Raw genomic sequence first — 18,902 nt, 5'->3', positions numbered from 1 at the left:
TCAATGTGGTGTAGTGGTTAGAATGTCAGACCAAGACCTAGGAGACCAGGGTTCAAATCCCCACTCGGCCATGAAGCTCACTCGGCGACTTTGGGCCAGTCACGGGGTTGTTGTGGGAATTAAATGAGGAGGGGGAGAACCGTGTAGGCCACTTTGTGAGTTCCTTGTAGAAAAATGTGGAATGTAAGTGCAATAAATGAATATGCATTTCATTTCCATGTGACATGATTTTGCTCCATCCATTCCCCTCGGGGGGGGGACCCTATATTTATCTATCTATATGCCTATTTAGGAGTACCTTTCACACATTTAATGAAGTGGACTCTAGTTCACAAAAGCTTATGTCATAATAAGATCGCTGGTCTTTAAGATCTCACAAGGGCTCCAAGCAACTTTGCTAGTCAACTAGCACTTTGATTTTCCTTTAGTCAAAAGTAGTGAGATGGTACTCACATGATAGTACAGGAACACAGGAAGCTTCCTTATACCAGGTGAAACCAGTCAGTATTTTCTACACTGACGGGCAGCAGCTGTCTGGGGCTCCAGACCACATTCTCCTCTAGTATTACCAGGAGATGCAGGGTCTTGAACCTGGGATCTTCTGCATGCAAAGGAAGGAAGGAAAACATAGGAAGAAACACAGGGAGCTGCCTTATAAAGTCAGCCCACTGGTCTATCTAGCTCTATATTGCCTATACTGATGGGCAGCGGCCCTGCAGCATTTCAGCTGGGGGTCTATCCCAGCCCTACCTGAAGATGCTGGTTGTTGAACCTGGAACCTATTGTATGCAAAGCAGTTGTTCTCTCCCTGGGCTATAGTACTTCCCCACAGCAGCTTGATAAACCTGTGGGAAAGTTTTTGTGGGTGTTATGGGAGAGAAGTGTGTGTTTGTGTGCGTGCACATGCCTGCGTGTGCATACCTCGGGTGCCTTGCTTGTGTGCGTGAGGGGAGGGGGGGAGAATTGAGTTCCCTGGAAAGCCAACCCCCCCGCCTCGAACTCGCATGTAATCAGCCACTTTTCTACCTTCTCCTCGGCTCGGTTCTTTCTTCCAGGCAGCTGTGCGATCTCTGCATCACTCGCTTCCAGTATTTTGGGAGGGACATGGGCAGCTGGGACAAGCAGCTGCTCACCAGTCCGAGTGTAAAAGCTCAGCTGCAGGCAGCGGCGACGGCAGGAGCAGCAGGGAAGCGCCTCGCCTGCTGATGGGAGCAGCCATCCTCCTCCTCCTCCACCTCCTTCACCAAAAAGTTCCAGCAGAATCCCTCCTGGAGAGCGCCGGAGGCGAGTGGGAGGCGCCTCCTTACATCACAGGGAGCCGGAGTCTAGAATCGCGGGAGCTGTCCACTTCAGCACCACCACACTCCAGGGCACGGGCAGGCGCGCGGGGAGCTGTCCGCTTCAGCACCGCGGCGCTCGAGCGGGCGGCGGCAGCAGCAGCGGGAAGGGAGCGGCCCTCTCCAGCCCAAGGAGCCCACCCACCCCGCTGCTTGGTTGGGGGGAATCCATTCCTCCAGCGCCGAGCTGGGGGCGGGCCTGCTCAGCACCACAGGGGACCCGGGAGTGACTTCCCTTTCCAGTCGCGGGCTCCGCACCTCTGGCAGTTTTCGCCGCCGCCGCCTTTGCTTGTCGCTTCAGAAACAAGGAGGGGGCTTGGGGAGATCTCCTCTTCTCTCCATCGCCAGTCGTGGGGGATATTTCCACCCAGCTGCTTTTAAAGCACCTATTTCTGTCTATTCCCCCCGCATCCTCTCTCCCACCTCTTCCTCTCTCTAGCACACACACGCAGACACACACCGTGTTGATCTCCAGCTCTTTGGAATTATTTATTTATTTGCTCTTGTGACAGGCGTCTGGCTCTCCCAAGCTGAACGAAGGACAAGCTGCACGCCTCTGAGCCCGGCGTGCGGGGTCTGGATCGGGGATGAGCAGCAGGCGCCTGGCTGGATCTCAGCCTCATGCTCCATCCAAGAGGGGCAGGGAGGAGATCCCTCGAAACGCAGAAGACCAGCACCTGAGGAGCCCGCGGGGTCCCCCTCCTCTGGTGTGGAGAGCCCGGTTTGTGTAGAGAAGGGGCAGCCCTTCCCCTGCATGCCTCCGGGCCCCTAGCTCCAGGGGAGTGTGAGTGACACCTTTGCCTTCTTTCTCCCTCTGCCTTGCCTTCCCCTCCGGTTGGCTGCCCACGATACCATGCATCATTATGAGGATGTGTGACAGAGGTATCCAGATGCTGATCACCACCCTGGGAGCCTTTGCAGCGTTCAGCCTCATGACCATCGCGGTGGGCACAGACTATTGGCTGTATTCCAGGGGGGTGTGCAGGACTAAGTCTACAAACGACAATGACACCAGCAGGAAAAACGAAGAAGTCATGACCCACTCGGGCTTGTGGAGGACCTGCTGCTTGGAAGGTATTGAAACCTAACTCTTTGTTGCCAGCTCTAGGCTCTCCTAGTCTTTCAGAAGTGAGATGGGATGGGGTGAAGGGATAACTGCTGGGACTAAGGTTGTAGCACAGTCAGGGGAAGTAGTGTTGCTTCCATGGGGAAAGTTTGGCTTTGCCTGAGAGATGCAGAGAGAACCCACAGCCCTAGAAACTTCCCTTTGGGCCCTTAGAGTCTCAAGCCTTTGCCTGGGTCTGCTTCTAGCTTTGGACTCTGCTCTGACTTCTTTTTGGCTAAACATTGCAGTGTGGGTTTCAGGACACAACACCGAGGTGGGAAAGGGCTGTTGCACACTTGTGGGCTTCAGACTGGGATATTTGGTTGACTACAGTGTGAGAACAATATGTTAGAATAGGTGGATCCAGTTGCAGGGCTCTTGTGATGCTCTTATGGTGTCCTGCTCCATTATTACATGTCTATATGTTACAATCTATGCCAGGCAGACAGGCAAGCATTAGATGGTCTGGAGTGTGGTAATGGTAATGGCAAAGCCAAGCCCTGCCCATTGAGAAAGTAGGAAGGGTTGAGAGAGTAGGAAGAATATATTTTCATGCATGCTTTGACTCCTGCAAAGATGGGACTAGAATTTGTGCCGCAGGGTAGGCTGGGGTGACAGTTTTCTCTAACCAGGGCTCACTTGTTGCAGAGGTGTGTGTGTGTGTGCATTTAACAAAAGGTTCCTTAGGAAATTGATCATAAACCAAATGACCATTGAGCAAGTCGAGGTTTTGTTTTGTTTTGTTTTTAGTGTTGTGGTGTTTTAGTTAACCCTCCTTGGCTGTGGAGATGGTGTGGGCATTCAAGGAGTATTATTAGGCAATGACAAATACCAGCATCCAAAGGAGCACTTGGATTCTGGGTTTCTCCCTTTGTGTTATTGAATGTCACCTTCATTAAGATCATGGTGTGAAACTGGGGGGCTACAGAGGGACTTCTACAATATGGCAGGAACACTTTACACTGTTTGTCCTTCCTTCCTTCCTTCCTTCCTTCCTTCCTTCCTTCCTTCCTTCCTTCCTTCCTTCCTTCCTTCTGTATGTTACGAGAGAAAGTGATTTAAGCCACATACGTAAATAATCCCAGGAGCTACATTATGTTCCCCACCACCACCATTCCCCACAAGCAAGACTAAGTAGACTAGCACAGCTGCAGGTTTTTAAAAATGAGCTAATCCCCACCCCCACCCCACCCGTCTCTCTGTTTCAAGCTACAGAGGTTTGGAGTCTTTCTCTGTCTTTACGCACTGTTGTAAGAGAATGCTGATCTGGTCCATTAGTCTGGTGGTCCTCAAACTTCCAGAGAGCTGGCCAAAAAGGAAGCCAAATTTATCTCTCAAGCTGCCTGTTATCAGGAGCTTCAGTGAGTCATCAGAGAAGTGTTCCATGTCTCTGCCCACTAGTCTTTAACCGCTCCCCCCCCCCCCAAGCTTGTGTAGGTGGATAAATGCAAAGAACCCACTCTTTGGCAACTGCTGCATGAAGCGATGTAGGGAGAGGGTGTTCTCACTGCCCACAGTCCCCTGTCAATGCCTCCTCCCTGTGTATCCCCCATCCAGAAAACCTACTCTAGCTTATATATAGTCTTGGCTCAGCCTTCCTCGTATCTTTCTGTAGAAGCTTCAGTTCACCTTTTGCAGCTGATCATTGCTCCAGGTGCACCATGTGAAGAGGCCCATTGAAGGGATGGGCTGTCTGATGTCTATAAGAAAGAGGCAGGCAGCTCAGTCCAAGGTCAATGGGTAGTCGGGCTAAGAAAGGTCATGAGAGTGAAGGGTGGAGGGGTGGTGGGAGTTCAACCATCCTTCTCACCTCTATGCCATCACATGAAACAAGGCACACTCCTTTTTCCTGGAGCAACTGATGGTCATTCTGTAAGCCAAGGACTTAAGAGAGACAGAATTCTTCTTCAACCCAAAATGTCCAAAGTGGGGGGAAATAAAAGAGGAAAGGATCGAGTCACAAACATTAGTTGGTCCAATATTTATTTATTTAGACAATTTGCCCCACCCCACCCCACCCCCCAAAAATCCACTTTTTGTCTCAAAAAGACACACAATGTGACTATATAATCTCAGTCTCAATTCCTTACACTGGACCAAACTGAGCACATTCACACAGCATCTAAATTGCTCTCAGGGGGGAGAAATTGAGACAAGCCCTCATGCTCATCTCTCAATAGTTCCAAATACCTGAGTCTTTGGCATCCACAGTACTCACCAGCAAGGCTAATTCTATTGCTCTTGATGGTAACTGCTGCTCCAAGATTTGGTTTTAGCAGTAGTACATATCTAGGAGATAGATATTTTCAGGATGCGCCTTATTTCTGTTGTTGCGGGTTGTTTTAAACTGTTTTAACTGTTGCAACCAGCTCAGTGACTTTAGGGTGAAGGGAGGATGGTGTTGATGCCGTCCCATTTTCCTAGAGACAGAAAATTATGGGGAGGCATCACTTGGGCCTGCGTCACAATGTGGGTGCCTTGGAGCTTGAGAGAGGCTCCAACAGGCATGTTGGGCAGTAACTTTCTTCTGATTGCAGCGGTAGCTTCTGTTGCCATCAAATGCTGTGTCGATTTAACACCTGGCTGTGAATGGCTTTCTGGCTGCCCAGTGCTTCATTAGCCTCCTTGTTATGCATCTCTGGACTGGGAAATTATCTGGCTCCGTTGATCAATGGAAGGATCTGTCTGCTTCAAATGTGATGCTCAGAGACCTGAGTAGAAAGACTGAGAGGCGATTTCTCTTCCCCCTTTCCTCTCATGCTTATGTAGTTTGGAATATATGTGATTTACAAGAATGGGATACAGACACCATCCCTATGTTGCAAATGGTATTATGTGTGTGTAGGGGGCTTTATTGCAAATCTCAACTCAGGCAAGAGCTTGCTAGGTGTCGTTAAGTCAGATGTTGACAGGCAGTTTAGAGTGTTGGACTAGAGCCTGGGGGAGACCAGTGTTCGAAACCCCGCTAAGGCATGAAGCTCACTGGGTGACCTTGGGCCATTCACTGTTTCTCAGACTCACCAACCTCACAGGGTTGTTGTGGGCATAAAATGGGGAGGAGGAAAACTATGCAAGCCACATTGAACTCCTTGGAGGAAAAGGTGGTATAGAAATGCAGTAAATAAATAAAAAAAAGTAATGAAATGGTTTGAGTGACAACGCTCATCAGCCCTGACTATGGGCTGTGCTGCATGAGACTGGTGGGAATTATCTAAAACACAGAGGTGGGTGGGAAACAAAGCTGAGAGTGGCTGTCTTAGGCGACCCTCAACCTGCCCATTCTTGGTGCAGTGGTAATATCAGACTACTTTTCAGGGTATTTGTAAGGATTGCTGAGCTGCTGTATGTGGAGTGCTGTGAACACCTTCAATGTTTATGCAAATTAACAGTAAATATTATGATGATTTGATTTTATCTCCATGGGAGCAAGCAAAAGGTATCCAAACTCAAACAGGTGTCGGGAAGCTCAAGGTCATTCCTGAAAGAGCTAGCTGCCCTTCCATGTTTAATTCCTACCTAAAATGGGAGACACTTTGAGGCTCAAGCTAGATAGTGTGGATTAATATTTCTTTCAACATTTAAACAGAGCGGATTCAAGTTTATCCTCCCTCCATCCCCCACTACAAAAGCATTGAGGCTTCAAACAATGCAATAGAGGTGCCAACTTTTGAAGCAGCCACTGTAGCTCTGCCTTTAACAGATGTGAGCAGCCTCATGTGCCAACTCCTGCAGCTCCAGTGCCAGTTGTTGATAACCCAGCATTGTTGAAGAAGACGGCTTCTTGTCACTAGAAGCCACAGGCAACCACTTGCCCTTTGCCTGGGCATTTGCTTTGTGATCTGCTGGCTGGTGTGGCGCTCAAAGAGCCGCAGTTTCCTCCAGCAAAATTTGAGCAGCAGAGCAGCAAAACTGTCCAAAGGGAGAGGGAGGGGACAATTTGCCCCCTCCTTTCCCAAGTGAGCTTCCCATGAAAGGGTCAAGTGAATAGCCGGTGGAAAGAGTCCATTGGATCTGGTTCTTGAAGCCAAGGATACCTGAGGTACTGAAATGCTCCTGCTGAAGACAAGAAGCACATGGTAATTAGGGGCTTCTCTTAAAAAAAATTATCTGGGTGTATTCTCAAGTATAAAATCCCCGTGCTAGCTAGCTCACTGTTCCAAATGGCCTTTAATGGTGATTCAAAAGAGGTGCATAGAACAGGCATGGTGAACCCTACGGCCCTCCAGGTGTTTCTGAACTCTCATCAGCACCAGCTACTGTGGCCAGTTGTCAGAAAGAATGGGATTTGTAGCCCTTGCCTGTGCTGCAGGCAGTAATGAGTTGCAATGACTAAATGGAGCTTCCATGAACAGAAGGAGTCTACTTGTGAACCTCAGGTGCTAGAAACAAACATTGTATCCATGTGTTACTTGCAGGTTTCTCAGAAGTTTCTGATTGGATGAATGCTGGACTAGATTGAACTTTGGTCTTTTTCATTCAATATTACTCCCATGTCAGGAACTCTTATCATCATGATTTCTCTGGATACCATGAGCATTAATAACACTGAGAGAGGGAGAAAGGTACACACACAGAGAGAGAGAGAGACTTCCTTTGTTGTAGATGCCCATGTCTGCAGTATCCACATTTCTGGATTTTAAAATGTGTTACATCCAGCGTCTGACTCCTAGTGCTCTAAATGTTGGCACTCAAAGAGTCAGCACCCACAGATCTAGCAACCATTCCCATGAGGGGGGCATAGTTATGCTTTTGCATTGAAAGAAAAGCACTCTATACCTGCCCAAGCTCACTGATTATTTCACAAGCTCCCCGGCTGCTGGACGCGAAATAAAATAAAAGCTCAGTGTTGCTCCTCTCCTCCCATCAAAAGTTCAGATGAACATCACAAACTATTTGCATGTCCACCAGAAAATTCACCTGCACTTGGAAGCCAGCCAGAATGACCAGGAGAAGTTACATCATGAGGAGCAAATGAGGCAGTTGGGAAGCATATGACCCCTAAACCATCCCAGTATGGAGGAGCCCTGTCATTGCAGGACCTGATGCAGTTTAAGGGATTGAGGTGGAGGACTGAGTAGGAATAAGATGCATGTGAAAATGTTGTTACCACACTCATCATGGTGGTGCTACTGCTGTCAAGCCTGTGGTTAAGCTAGTATTACACACGGGGGGGGGGGGAGTGCATGATCTAAAGTGCCTTCAATGGAAAGGAACGTCGTTCAGTGGCAGAGTATCTGATTTACATGCAGTGTGTCCAACTTTCAATCCCTGATATCTCCAGTTGGATCTGAAGGAGACGCCCTGAATGAAATGGAGCAGCACCCTGCCTAGAGAGACACTGCCGGTCAGTGTAGACAATACTGAGCTCAATGGACCAAATGGTCTGACTCAGGATAAGGCAACTTCCAATGTTCATAATGCTTGGAAAATTCAATACGAATAGACTGGTAGCTATTTTATTTCACTTATTCCCGTAATGATTTTTCGCCCTGTCTTCATCACAACTGATCTCAAGGTGGGTGAAAATTCCCTCAATGTACAGGACAAATCTATTTAACAACAAAGGCATGTAAAGCCACCAGGATTCCTGACACACCTACCTTACATGCAGAAGATCCCAAAGGCATTTGTAGGGCTGGGAGACTTGCCTGAAACCCCAAAGTGCTGCTGTCCATCACTGTCAACAGTACTGAGCTAGATGGGCCATAGGAAGGCAGATTCCTATGACCCCAAGTTCTTACAGCTACAGATCCTTAAGAACAACAGATTCTGTTTCAGAACTCCAAAAATAATATGGATTAAAATGAATGTCCCCAAATGCCTCAGCAAAGAAATGAGGTTTTGCCTGGAGCTGGAATAAAAAGGAAGAGTCCATGTCAGACATACCTCTGAGGGGAGGGCGTTCTACAAGCCAGGGACCATCACAGATAGGATCCTTATCTGGCTCAGAAAAAGGCTTAATTCTTCCACTGCAGGGTTTCAAAGAGCTTAACCCTGACTAGATCAGCGCTGTGCTCTTTTACTCTATTGCAGGGATATAGACTTCTATTGGTGTGTAGCAAGGGTGGTTTTTTTTTTTTTAACTGAACCAGTTTTTATATCATTGCACAAAGACATTTTTTAGTATTTTTGAAAATACTTGAAATATTACAACAGTTCATACAGCTTTTTATCTCTATTATCAAGCACTGCACTTCTGCGTTCATTGGGTCAAATAGTTCAGTTATTCCGATTATTTCAATGAAAACATTGAACTAAACTCAAAGAAGCATCAGTATGTATTTGTGATGTTATTCATTATGAATTTATATAGCCACCTCATGGAAATGCATCTGGATGCAAGAATCATCCTTGGCATTCTCTGAAAAAACAATATAGTTCGGATTCTGTCCAAAATATATACAGTGGTACCTCTGGTTATGTACTTAATTTGTTCCGGAGGCCCGTTCTTAACCTGAAACCGTTTTTAACCTGAGGTACCACTTTAGCTAATAGGGTCTCCCGCTGCCGCGGCGCCAACGGCACACAATTTCTGTTCTCATCCTGAGGTAAAGTTCTTAACCCGAGGTACTACTTCCTGGTTAGTGGAGTCTGTAACTCGAAGTGTTTGTAATGTGAAGTGTTTGTAACTCGAGGTACGACTGTAGGGGGGTGGAGTAGATGCTGTGAGTTTTATTGAAACATGCTGTCTAAAATCTCTTCATGGAAAAATATTAGTGACTTTTTAAAAAAAAAATAATAATGGGGGGGGGGGGTTGCCACATATTTTGGCCAATAGTACATTTTGAATTGTTTGCAGTTTCAGTGTTATATATCAGTTTGAAGCTTCAGATCAGGCTTCCTCAACCTCTGCCCTCCAGATGTTTTTGGCCTACAACTCCCATGATCCCTAGCTAGCAGACCAAAATTACTGAGTGAGAGAGTAGGGAGGGATTTATATGAAAGCAAATCAAGGGGTGTGTGGCAACATCAAAAGGAATAGAATTTTCCAATGTGTGATTTTTGGGTATTTGTATGCAATGGATTCGGCAGCCTCCCCCAACTTGGTATCCTCCAGATCTTTTGGACTACAACTCCCATCTGGCATAGTCAGGTTGGTCTGTAGAATACTGGGTCTGATGGGAGCATAGCTCTCTGGCTGTGGCTGATGAGAGATTGATTTATGCATTGATTGATTGATTGATTGATTGACTGATTGATGCATTTGTATCCCACCTTTTCTTCCTCCCATGACCTTAAGGTGACATACCTAGTTCTGCCCCCCACCGCATTTACGGTAATTTGCACAACAATGCTATGAGGCAGGTTAGGCTGAGAGGCTGTGTTTGGCCCCCAAGATCACCCAGTGAGCTCCATGAATGAATGGGGGGGGGTTGAACCCTGTACTCTCCAAGCTCTTAGTCCATCACTCTAGCCACACCACCACACTAGCACTCTTTTAGCTATCAGCCTCATCTGAATAAACCCCCTCTTGCTCTGCAGATATACTAGGTGAGCACCTTTTAGTAGTTATTAGGTATTTAAGTGTTGGTCTCACATTTCTTCCTAGGCATTGGTGTTCATTTTATTTTAAAATCTAATAGAATTTATAGAGGATCTAACTGCAAAGTGTATCCAGCTATAGTATTTATACGGATTACGACCCTCCCCCCCCCAAAAAAAGAAGTTTACTAATTTTTCACAGATGTAGCATGCAGGCATTGCCCACACTTCCAACCTGTGTCTTTGGCATTAAGATATATTTACTATTTTCCTCAGATGGCATATAGTCAGATACCAGCAATACATTATTCTGAATATAACATATATTGAAATAAACTTATTTCACGTTGATTTTTTCCCCTAATGGGACAGGGAGCTTTCAGACATCCAGAGTTGTAGCTACATAATTCTAGACTTAATTGTCTTGCAGGAGGCCCCCTTTCTATGGGGTATGACTACATTACACACATTTTCCCCTTCCCCATTCCCTGCCATGTCATTCCATGTTTCTGCATTTTGTTTTACATTGCATGTTTTTATGTAGTTTAGTATAACAATTTTGCTTGGTTCGGGGGAGACTTCAAAGCAGTTTACAAAAAGGATAAAACAATAAAATTATCAATAAGAAAAAAATTAGCAACAATAATTAAAATTTTGAAAAGTTAAAAAAAAAACAGATTAAAACTCGCATCAGCTTTCTAAGCATCTCGGTAGGCTTTTAGCAGGCTCCAGAAAGAGTACAGTGAAGGCGTCTGCCTCATATCAATAGGCAGGGAGTTCCAAAGTGTAGCTGTGGCCACACTAACAGATCAATTGCCTTTATAGTACATTCCTGATATGTTAGAGAGAAGAGTTTGTCAACCCCGATATTTATAAAAGAAATACTCTGAGCATGTGCAGCTTCACATTCTATTTTTTAAATGTTTTTATTTCCTTTTGCAATATATAATATACAAGAATGGTGACACTTCCATCATAGCACCATCATAACTGCAGTATTTCTGGCTACAGCCCTACACGTGGAGCCTGCAACACATCATCCACTGAAGTGAATGGAGAATTCTGCACGTGCAGACGTTTTGTGGCCACCCACAGGGGTTGGGAACCTCAAGACTCGAGATGCAAATGTGGCCCCCCACACCTCTCTATCTGGCCATAAGAACTCTCCCCAAGGCGCAGCCTTTGCTGGCCATGAGTGGCTTTGCCTGGCTCTGATGTGTCCTTGAACTCTAATAAACACCTCTTCCTTGTCTGGATGGAAGATAGAGTGTAGTGGGTCAGTGTGTGTAAAAACTAGCCCATTGTACAAAGGTAAAAGGCTCATTCATTGTTCTGCCCCCTTTTCCTTCTGGCTCCACCTACCGCAGGCATCTGGCCCTTGGAAAGTTGCTCAGAAGGCAATGCGGCCCTTGGCCTGAAATACCACTGGTGCACATTCAGTTCTCTGGTTGGAGTGATGTGGGTCTATAGGAATGTGGTTATCAGAGGTCCTTGCCATATATACCAGCCCTTCCATCGCTGAATTTTCCTCTGGCATCTCCCCAGCCCCAAGCTAAAGTTCCAGGGGGAGAACCCTTTTGCTTTGGGCTTCTGCCATAAAATTATTATCGCTTTTATTTTTGATTGATTTGCACAATACCGTTCTAATCACGCGCTCAAAATGTTGTACAGTAAAACCAAATCTTGAAAACAGCAGGAAGGAACACCTGCCACCAGCGAAGCAGTTAACCAGCCTCAGGCACCCCAGGAAAAGCCCTCGCAGAGGCCCAATATTATCCACTGTTTGGGCTATAATGAACCAGAACTTGACACGGATCCAGGCTTTGGGGGGGCATGGAAGGTGCCAGCAGGAATCCAGACTCACTCCTTTGATTAAGGAGGCCTCCCGCTGGGCTAAAGAACAGCTCCTGCCCAATAACTAGCGCCTTATCCCTTTGCTCATGTATATTGACAGAACTCAGCAATGGGTCAATAACAGGCTGCCAGTTCGGCGTCTGCTTGAAGACACACGATCTGAGATTTCTCTACAGCATTTTGAAAGATGGAGGAGCAGCGGAAGACACAGCAGACTGCCAGATTGCTCTGGCCTTTTCAGGCAGACTGACAACTCCTGGAACATTTCTGATGACACCCCATCACCGTTGCTTCCTCTAATGAGTGCCGGAGAGTTTGGGAACAAAACGGGCCCACAACCCAAAAACAGGAGGGCACCACAGGGCTCCTGTTCCGGGCTGACTCTTGGGAGGTGAACATACACGGCAACATTTCATGTTTAGTCTTCTTGTTTTAAATCCTCTTTCTCCCTTTCTTTCTTTCTTTCTTTCTTTCTTTCTTTCTTTCTTTCTTTCTTTCTTTCTTTCTTTTTCTTCCTTTCCCTATAAAATTCAAATGATAGTTAGAGGTATATACTCCAAGTTTTGCCTAATGGGCAGGGATTGGATCACTCCTAAGCCTCTCTGTAACAGTAAAGGTGAACACCATATCAACCTATGAGACCCACTTGTGCTAGAGGCAATTGGTTTTCAAACTCTTGGCAGCGACTTAGAATGGAAGGCGAAATGCTGGGAGGGGGAAGAGAATTGGTGTTGCACAGGGCGCTACTGAAATTTGCAAGCCCAAAGTCCGCCACTGTTTGCGGATTATGACCCTCTCCCCCACCCATATGATGGCAGGAGGCAGAAATGCTTCTGAATACCAGTCACTGGGGATTGTGGGTGCAGAGTGTGCTCTTGTGCTCCTGTCCTGCTTGCAGGCTTCACAGAAATGTATCTGGTTGGCCACTGTGAGAACAGGTTGTTGGAATAGAGGGGCCACTGGCCTGATCCAGCAGGCTCTTCTTATGTTCTTAAGGAGATGAGAGGGGCAGAGCTTGTGATGGCATAATGGGTCCGTAAAAGGGGTAGCATAAGTAAAGAGTATCCCTCAAAGTCAATGAAGAAAGAGCTCTACTTGAATGGCTACCTCCTGCCCGAAACTTGACTGGCCAGGCACATGAGAGAACAGGGCTGCTGACCCTTTAATTGCTTCTTTTACACAACTATTAAAGGCATGGGAGCCCTGCATTCTGTTGCATCAGGACATTCAAACCTTTCTGACCACAAAGCCACAATGCAGAAGAGTCCTGCTCTGCAGCCAGTCGCTATACAGAAGTGTTCATCAGCCCTGGCGAGGAAACAGTTGACCAGAACATGGTATGGAGAGGTGCTCTTCTTCCCCATGTCTGGAGAACTAGGATTAAGTGAGTGGATACTTTAGTGATGGGGCATTTGATGATAGGGAAAACTTCGCACAGGAAACAAAAATACCCAAGAGCCAAGGGAACTTTCCCCAAAAAAAGGATGGGGGAGAAAGGGTAGATAGATAACAGTTGTGTTCTCAGACCTTTTACAGGTGCTGTGATTCCAGACTTCAAATGTAAATACTCTCGAGAATCGGCAACAGGGACTCCAAGGACAAGAGTACAACCACAGGTAAAAGGCAGAGCCTTTTGCATTCCTCCCATCTCTCCTCCTCCCCGTAGACCTCAGCATGTCTTTCCCAGCCCTCCAATGCAATGCAGACCAGTGACGGAGTGAGCCACTCTGTCACCCGGGGTGGCAAACCCAGGGACCCAGCGGCGGCGTGCTATAGCGGCGGCGCCAGGTGGGACCCGGACTAACCACGGGGCAGGGCGTGGTCAGCCCAAGTGTCACCACCCCTCCCCTGGAACTTGGGGTGGACCGCCCCCTATACCCCCTTGCTCCGCCCCTGATGCAGACCAAGGCATTCCGGCTTACCAACCCCACACCCTGGCTCAGTAAGGTGCAGCAGCATTTACTACAAGGGCTAAGTATGTCCCGTGCACAAAAACAGGGAACCCGTTGACTGCAAGGCCCCAAATCTAGATCAGTTCTTTCACTATGCACTGGCACAAACAAAGAGGAGCCTGGTACCATTGTAGGCAAACCATCTGTTGGGTCCTGTTTTTCCTAGCAGGGTCAGAGCCAGGGCACATGAAGGCTGAGCTCCAGGGCCACACCCTGGTGCTTCTGGGTGAGGGCTGTTTCATTGGTGACAGCATCTCCCTCAAGAAGCAGCTCTTTGGATGCAGACCCCAGGCCAGATTCCAACAGAGAGAAATCATAGAACTGTAGAGTAGGGAGGGACTTCCAAGGGTCATCTAGTCCAACCCCCTGTAATGCAGGAACCGAGGCTAAATGGATGGAACCTGGCAGGTGACCATCCAACCTCTGCTGACTAGAAGCACTTGGGGGGCAGGACACCCTCCTCTGCCACTTCCCCAGTAGTTGTCTGCTGCAGCCTCTTCTCATTGCTCATTACTACCACTAACTATCCCCATGTCTCTCTACAGGAAACCAAGCAGCCCTTTGCACTCACGGAGGAAAAGGTGTTCTCCACTCCCCAGTGCCAAAGAGGCCACAAGAGAGGCCTAGAGGAGCAGCAGGTGACTCATGAGATGCCAGGTGTTCCTTTTCCTGCTCTCGCATGAGTCCTGTCCCTTTCCGGAATGCGTAAGAGACAGGCTTGCAACCAGAGCAGCTGTACTCTATGACACTGTCAGAGCTCACTCTGCCATGGATGTCGTTCAATAAAAGACTTGATAATATCAGCGTTGCCTTTTTTCTTAAGTGAATGAGCTGGTGCCTCCAGCACTGCCCCCTTCTTAGTCACCTCACTGGTCTTCCCTATGGGACACGAGAAGAGGACCAGGAGGTGCGCCACCACAGCAGAACTGAAGGTCTGCTTGCTGGCTGTGGGTCTTGCTGCTGGAGCATTGTCAAAAACAATGGCCAAGAGGGCTATATTCTGAATACAAGTTGCTGGAAACTTAAGGAAGGAAGAGTGCTCTTGTTTTTGGGTCCTGCTTGGGGGTTCCCTTTGAGACATCTGGCTAGCCACTGTGAGAACAGGATGCTGGACTAGATGGGCCATTGGCCTGATCTAGCAGGCTCTTCTTAAAAGCATTTGTTTTTAAAATAAAAAATGGGACAGACTCTAAATCTTCCATTCTCCTCATGTGGTTGTTGCCAGTGTGATATGCCAGCCAGCAGAGCTGTATCAGTCACCCTCTCTAGAAGGGCTTCTGGAGAGGATGCCCTACAAATGCTGGCAATAAACTGAAGTTATCCTGAAATGCAAAGGAGGTGCATCTAAAGTATTGGCACTTGACAGGGGGAGGCCATTGGCCATTGCATCACTCACTCGGGTTGCCTGCACTCTCTTGCAGGAGCAAACCAAACACCTTTTGTGGGCTTTTGTGGGCTGAAGATGTGTTGTTCCAGCTGAGGTCCTTCAGTACTGAGCTGTATGGCTAGATTATTCACGTGGAGCTGAGGAGAGCAGAAGGAGGGCCACAGCTCAGCAGCAGAACATCTTGCTTTGTATGCAGATGCCCCAAGCATCAATCCCTGGAATCTCTCAGTAGGGCTGGGAAAGACTGAAACCCTGGAAAGCCTCTGCCAGTCAGTGTGAACCATATTGCTGTAGGAGGCTGACACAGGATAAGGCAGCTTCCTGTTTTGTTCCTACATCATGGGCTAGACTAATAGTAAATCTTTCTGTTGTGCGGCTGTGTGGTTACTGGTGCTCCTGTATTTAGCATATATTTGTTGTTTATTTGTAGTTATAGTCCACCTCTCGACCAAATGGTCCTGGGGTGGGATAGGAAAATGTCACAATTCAAGCAAGCACAATTTTCAATCAAAATGCACCCCCCCCCCAAAAAAAAGTACACAGCAGCCAAAGTTAGCAGAACAGCAGGGCAAAGCAACACAGCAGGAGGGAAGGCACCCACTCAACCCATCATCAAAAAGCACACAGGAACCAAGTTGCACCCCAGAGGGGCAGTCATTCCACAGCCTGGGAGCCACCATGGAAAATGCCTTCTCATTCAATGAGGAGCCCTGCATTCTAGTTCCGTTCTCATTATTATTTTTCACCCAAAATCATTGTGTGCAAGACATTGAAAGGGAACCAGTGATGCGGTGGTGAGAGTGTTTGGACTAGGAGCTGGGAGACCAGGTTTCAGGTCCCTACTCAGCTATGAAGCTCACCAGGTGACCTGGGGCCAGTCACTGCCAGTCAACCCCAACCCACCTCACAGGGTCGTTGTTTGGGATTAAATGAGGAGTGGGGGAGAACCATGTCTGCCACCTTGAGCTCCTTGTAGGAAAGAAAAGTGGGATGTAAATGCAATAAGTGAAACTCATTCAAGGCTGGCACTCAGGTCTACTCCCTTTGGTTCCCTGCATCCTTGCTATCCTTACACATTGCTCAAAGAGAGGAAATGTGTCGCTGAAAAAGGAGGGCACCTATTTGCATAAAATTTGCATGTGCTCATCTAGATGTATAGCTGCAAGTTTAGGAATAAGTGCTATCATTTAAATAGAAATTATTTAAATGAATCCCACCATCATAAGAACAACTGTGGTCTGCGCCTGCGCAGGGTGCCTGCCCGACTGATAACTGTTGATAAGCAACTTCAGGGCTCTCACCCACTGCCCATCCTTAGCCTTCACTTTCTCTTTGCACCGGACTTGCACATTTCGGCTGGAGTGTTCCATGCATGGTTAATGTGGGGGCAGCGCTGGTGCGCAATCTCCTGATTGGTGGGTTGCCAGGTACACTGTGGGAGTGTCTGTCAGTCGTGTCTCTACAGCTATTTTTGCACTTCTTACTTTGCTCTCAGGAGCATGTAGGTTTGCAACTACAGCATGCCAGCCGTTAGCTCTGGCGTGGCAGCTACAGGCAAGCTGGAGCCATGGGAAATGCTTAAGAATCAAGCTCCATTAGAATAGAAGAGGGGGGCTTTCTTCCAAATAAAGCAAGCCAGTGCAGAGCGGTGGCAAAGAGTATGAGAGTACAAGGTGCCCAGAGTTCAAATCCCATCGCAGCGCCTTTTTTTCTTTTCTTTTCTTTTTTTGCAAACAAGTGCTTTGAGATTGCATTTGCAAGTGCAGAGTTCTTGAAGCAGATGTTTCATCCTGTTGTCAACTCAAAAGAGGACCGTGGAGGAGAGGGCTGTTGAAGGCTACTAGCCATGATGGGTAGGCTCTGCCTCCACAGTTGGAGGCAGCAATGCTTCTGAGTACCAATCACTGGGGATCACTGGTGGGGAGTGATCACTTGGGCATGGGTTCTGCTCGTGGGCTTCCCTTTGATGTATCTGCTTGGCCACTGTGGGAACAGGATGCTGGACTAGATGGGCCATTGGCCTGATGCACCAGGGTTTTCTTATGTTCTTATGACCACATTTACGTAATACATTTCGAGCCTCATGATACCACTTTAAACAGCCGTTCTACCCCCCAAAGGACTCTGGGAACTGTAGTTTGTTAAGAGTGCTTAGAGTTGTTAAGAGACACCCCCCTATTCCCCTCCCAAAGCTGCAGTTCCCAGAGTGGTTTAACAATCAATCCCTCTTCACAAGGAATTTTGGGAATTGTAGCTCTGTGAGGGAAATGGGGGGAATTGTCTAACAATTCTCAGCACCCATAAAATATTATTATTATTATTATTATTATTATTATTATTATTATTATTATTTATACCCCGCCCATCTGGCTGGGTTTCCCCAGCCACTCTGGGCGGCTTCCAACAAAAGATTAAAAATACATTAAAACATCAGTCATTAAAAACTTCCCTAAACAGGGCTATTTAAATAAATAAATAACAGATCCCATTATGCTTTGGGGGAAGCCATGGTTGTTTAAAGATGTATGATACTCATAGAATCATACATTAAATGCATAGTGCAAACGTGGCCTTTGCATGATTTGACGGATTGCTGCTAAGCACTGTTGAACACTTGGGGATTCTAGAACAGCATTCCCCAACCCGGTGCCCTCCAGGTGGTTTGGACCACAACTCGACAAACCTGCTCTACCTGGAACTGGGTTTGGAAAGTGCAGCTGAATGCAACAAAGCTGTGGGCAGCCTAAAGTAGCCCCATCCACCTTGGGCCTGCCCATAAAAAGAAAGTCTAGAGTGAAAGACTAGGGGGATGCCTGCTGTTTCCAGGATCTCTTCTCGTTGTGAGAATTTTGTGGGCAAGGTAAGAGTTTGTTTGGCCCCTGGTTGAGAACCTGGAGTCTGAAAGGGAAGGTGTGTCAGAAGGGAGATATTGATTAAAAACTTCGTATTAATGTAACATTTTTTAATATGTAACTGTGTATTTTTGTAATATTTTAAGTTGTCTGTTGTTGCTTCAGTTCTTTGTACACTGCTTAGATATATTTTTAAATAACCAAATCAAACTCCCATCAGGCCCAGCCAGTGTGCTGTCATAGAGCATGCTAAAAGTGTTTCATAGAAGCATGGAATGGTCAAGTTGGGGACTTCCGGTTAGGTGCCGAGTCAATGGCGGACGGGAGTCCGATGGCTCCGTCCTCCGTCAGGCGATAGGGATCTCCGTGCCTGCGCCACGGGTCCCTTAAAGCCACGGGAAGAGCGTCCCGTGGACCGACGGCTTCGTGGGTCCCAGACGTGCTGTCTCCGCTCCTGATTGACCCTCGTAAGGGGGAAAGTCAGGCGAGCGGAGCCCCAGCACGGGACTGAAGAAGCGACTGCCTGCGGAGGATCAAAGCAGCGATCCCGCCAGACCTGAGCACCCGGCACTTCCTACACAGAAACCTCCAAAGAAACTCTGTAAGTTAAAGAATTGGATTATTTTACAAGTTTAAAGAGCACTGCTTGCAGAGGAAATTGCAAAAGGAAGCCTGTTCCCTTTGAACTGTTTGCGCGAGCTTGGTAGCGCTAAAAGATCAAAGCCGCGACTAACGGGAAAGTTTTGCGAACTCTGCCAAACTTTTTAAAAGTGGATTAAAAGTTGTTTTAAGGATGTTTAAAGACCTAAAAACAGTTGATATGGCAAAAGAAGATGCCCCTCACCCTCTGGACTAGGATTCCGGGTCAGTAGCGGGCTGTGATACATTGTTGCCATTTTTTCTTTGTTGGTGTCTCAGTGACTGTTTACCAGT

The 18,902-nt window shown here is 47.3% G+C and overlaps 1 protein-coding gene across 2 annotated transcripts in view; it reads left to right on the top strand.

Moving 5' to 3' along the window:
* The first annotated feature begins 1,209 nt into the window (after nucleotides 1-1,209).
* The window catches only part of CACNG3 (calcium voltage-gated channel auxiliary subunit gamma 3), a 77,545-nt gene continuing 59,852 nt past the window's right edge, over nucleotides 1,210-18,902 (top strand). For both annotated transcript variants that reach the window (XM_033167435.1, XM_033167434.1), the window contains exon 1: nucleotides 1,210-2,411. In XM_033167435.1, coding sequence (XP_033023326.1) covers nucleotides 2,201-2,411 — 211 coding nt within the window. In that variant the 5' untranslated portion in view covers nucleotides 1,210-2,200. The remainder of the gene's footprint in view (nucleotides 2,412-18,902) is intronic.

This window comes from Lacerta agilis, chromosome 13, assembly GCF_009819535.1.
Source record: "Lacerta agilis isolate rLacAgi1 chromosome 13, rLacAgi1.pri, whole genome shotgun sequence".
NCBI lineage: Eukaryota > Metazoa > Chordata > Lepidosauria > Squamata > Lacertidae > Lacerta > Lacerta agilis.
The sequence above is the reverse complement of the archived record's forward strand: the minus strand, read 5'-3'. Positions and strand labels throughout refer to the sequence as shown.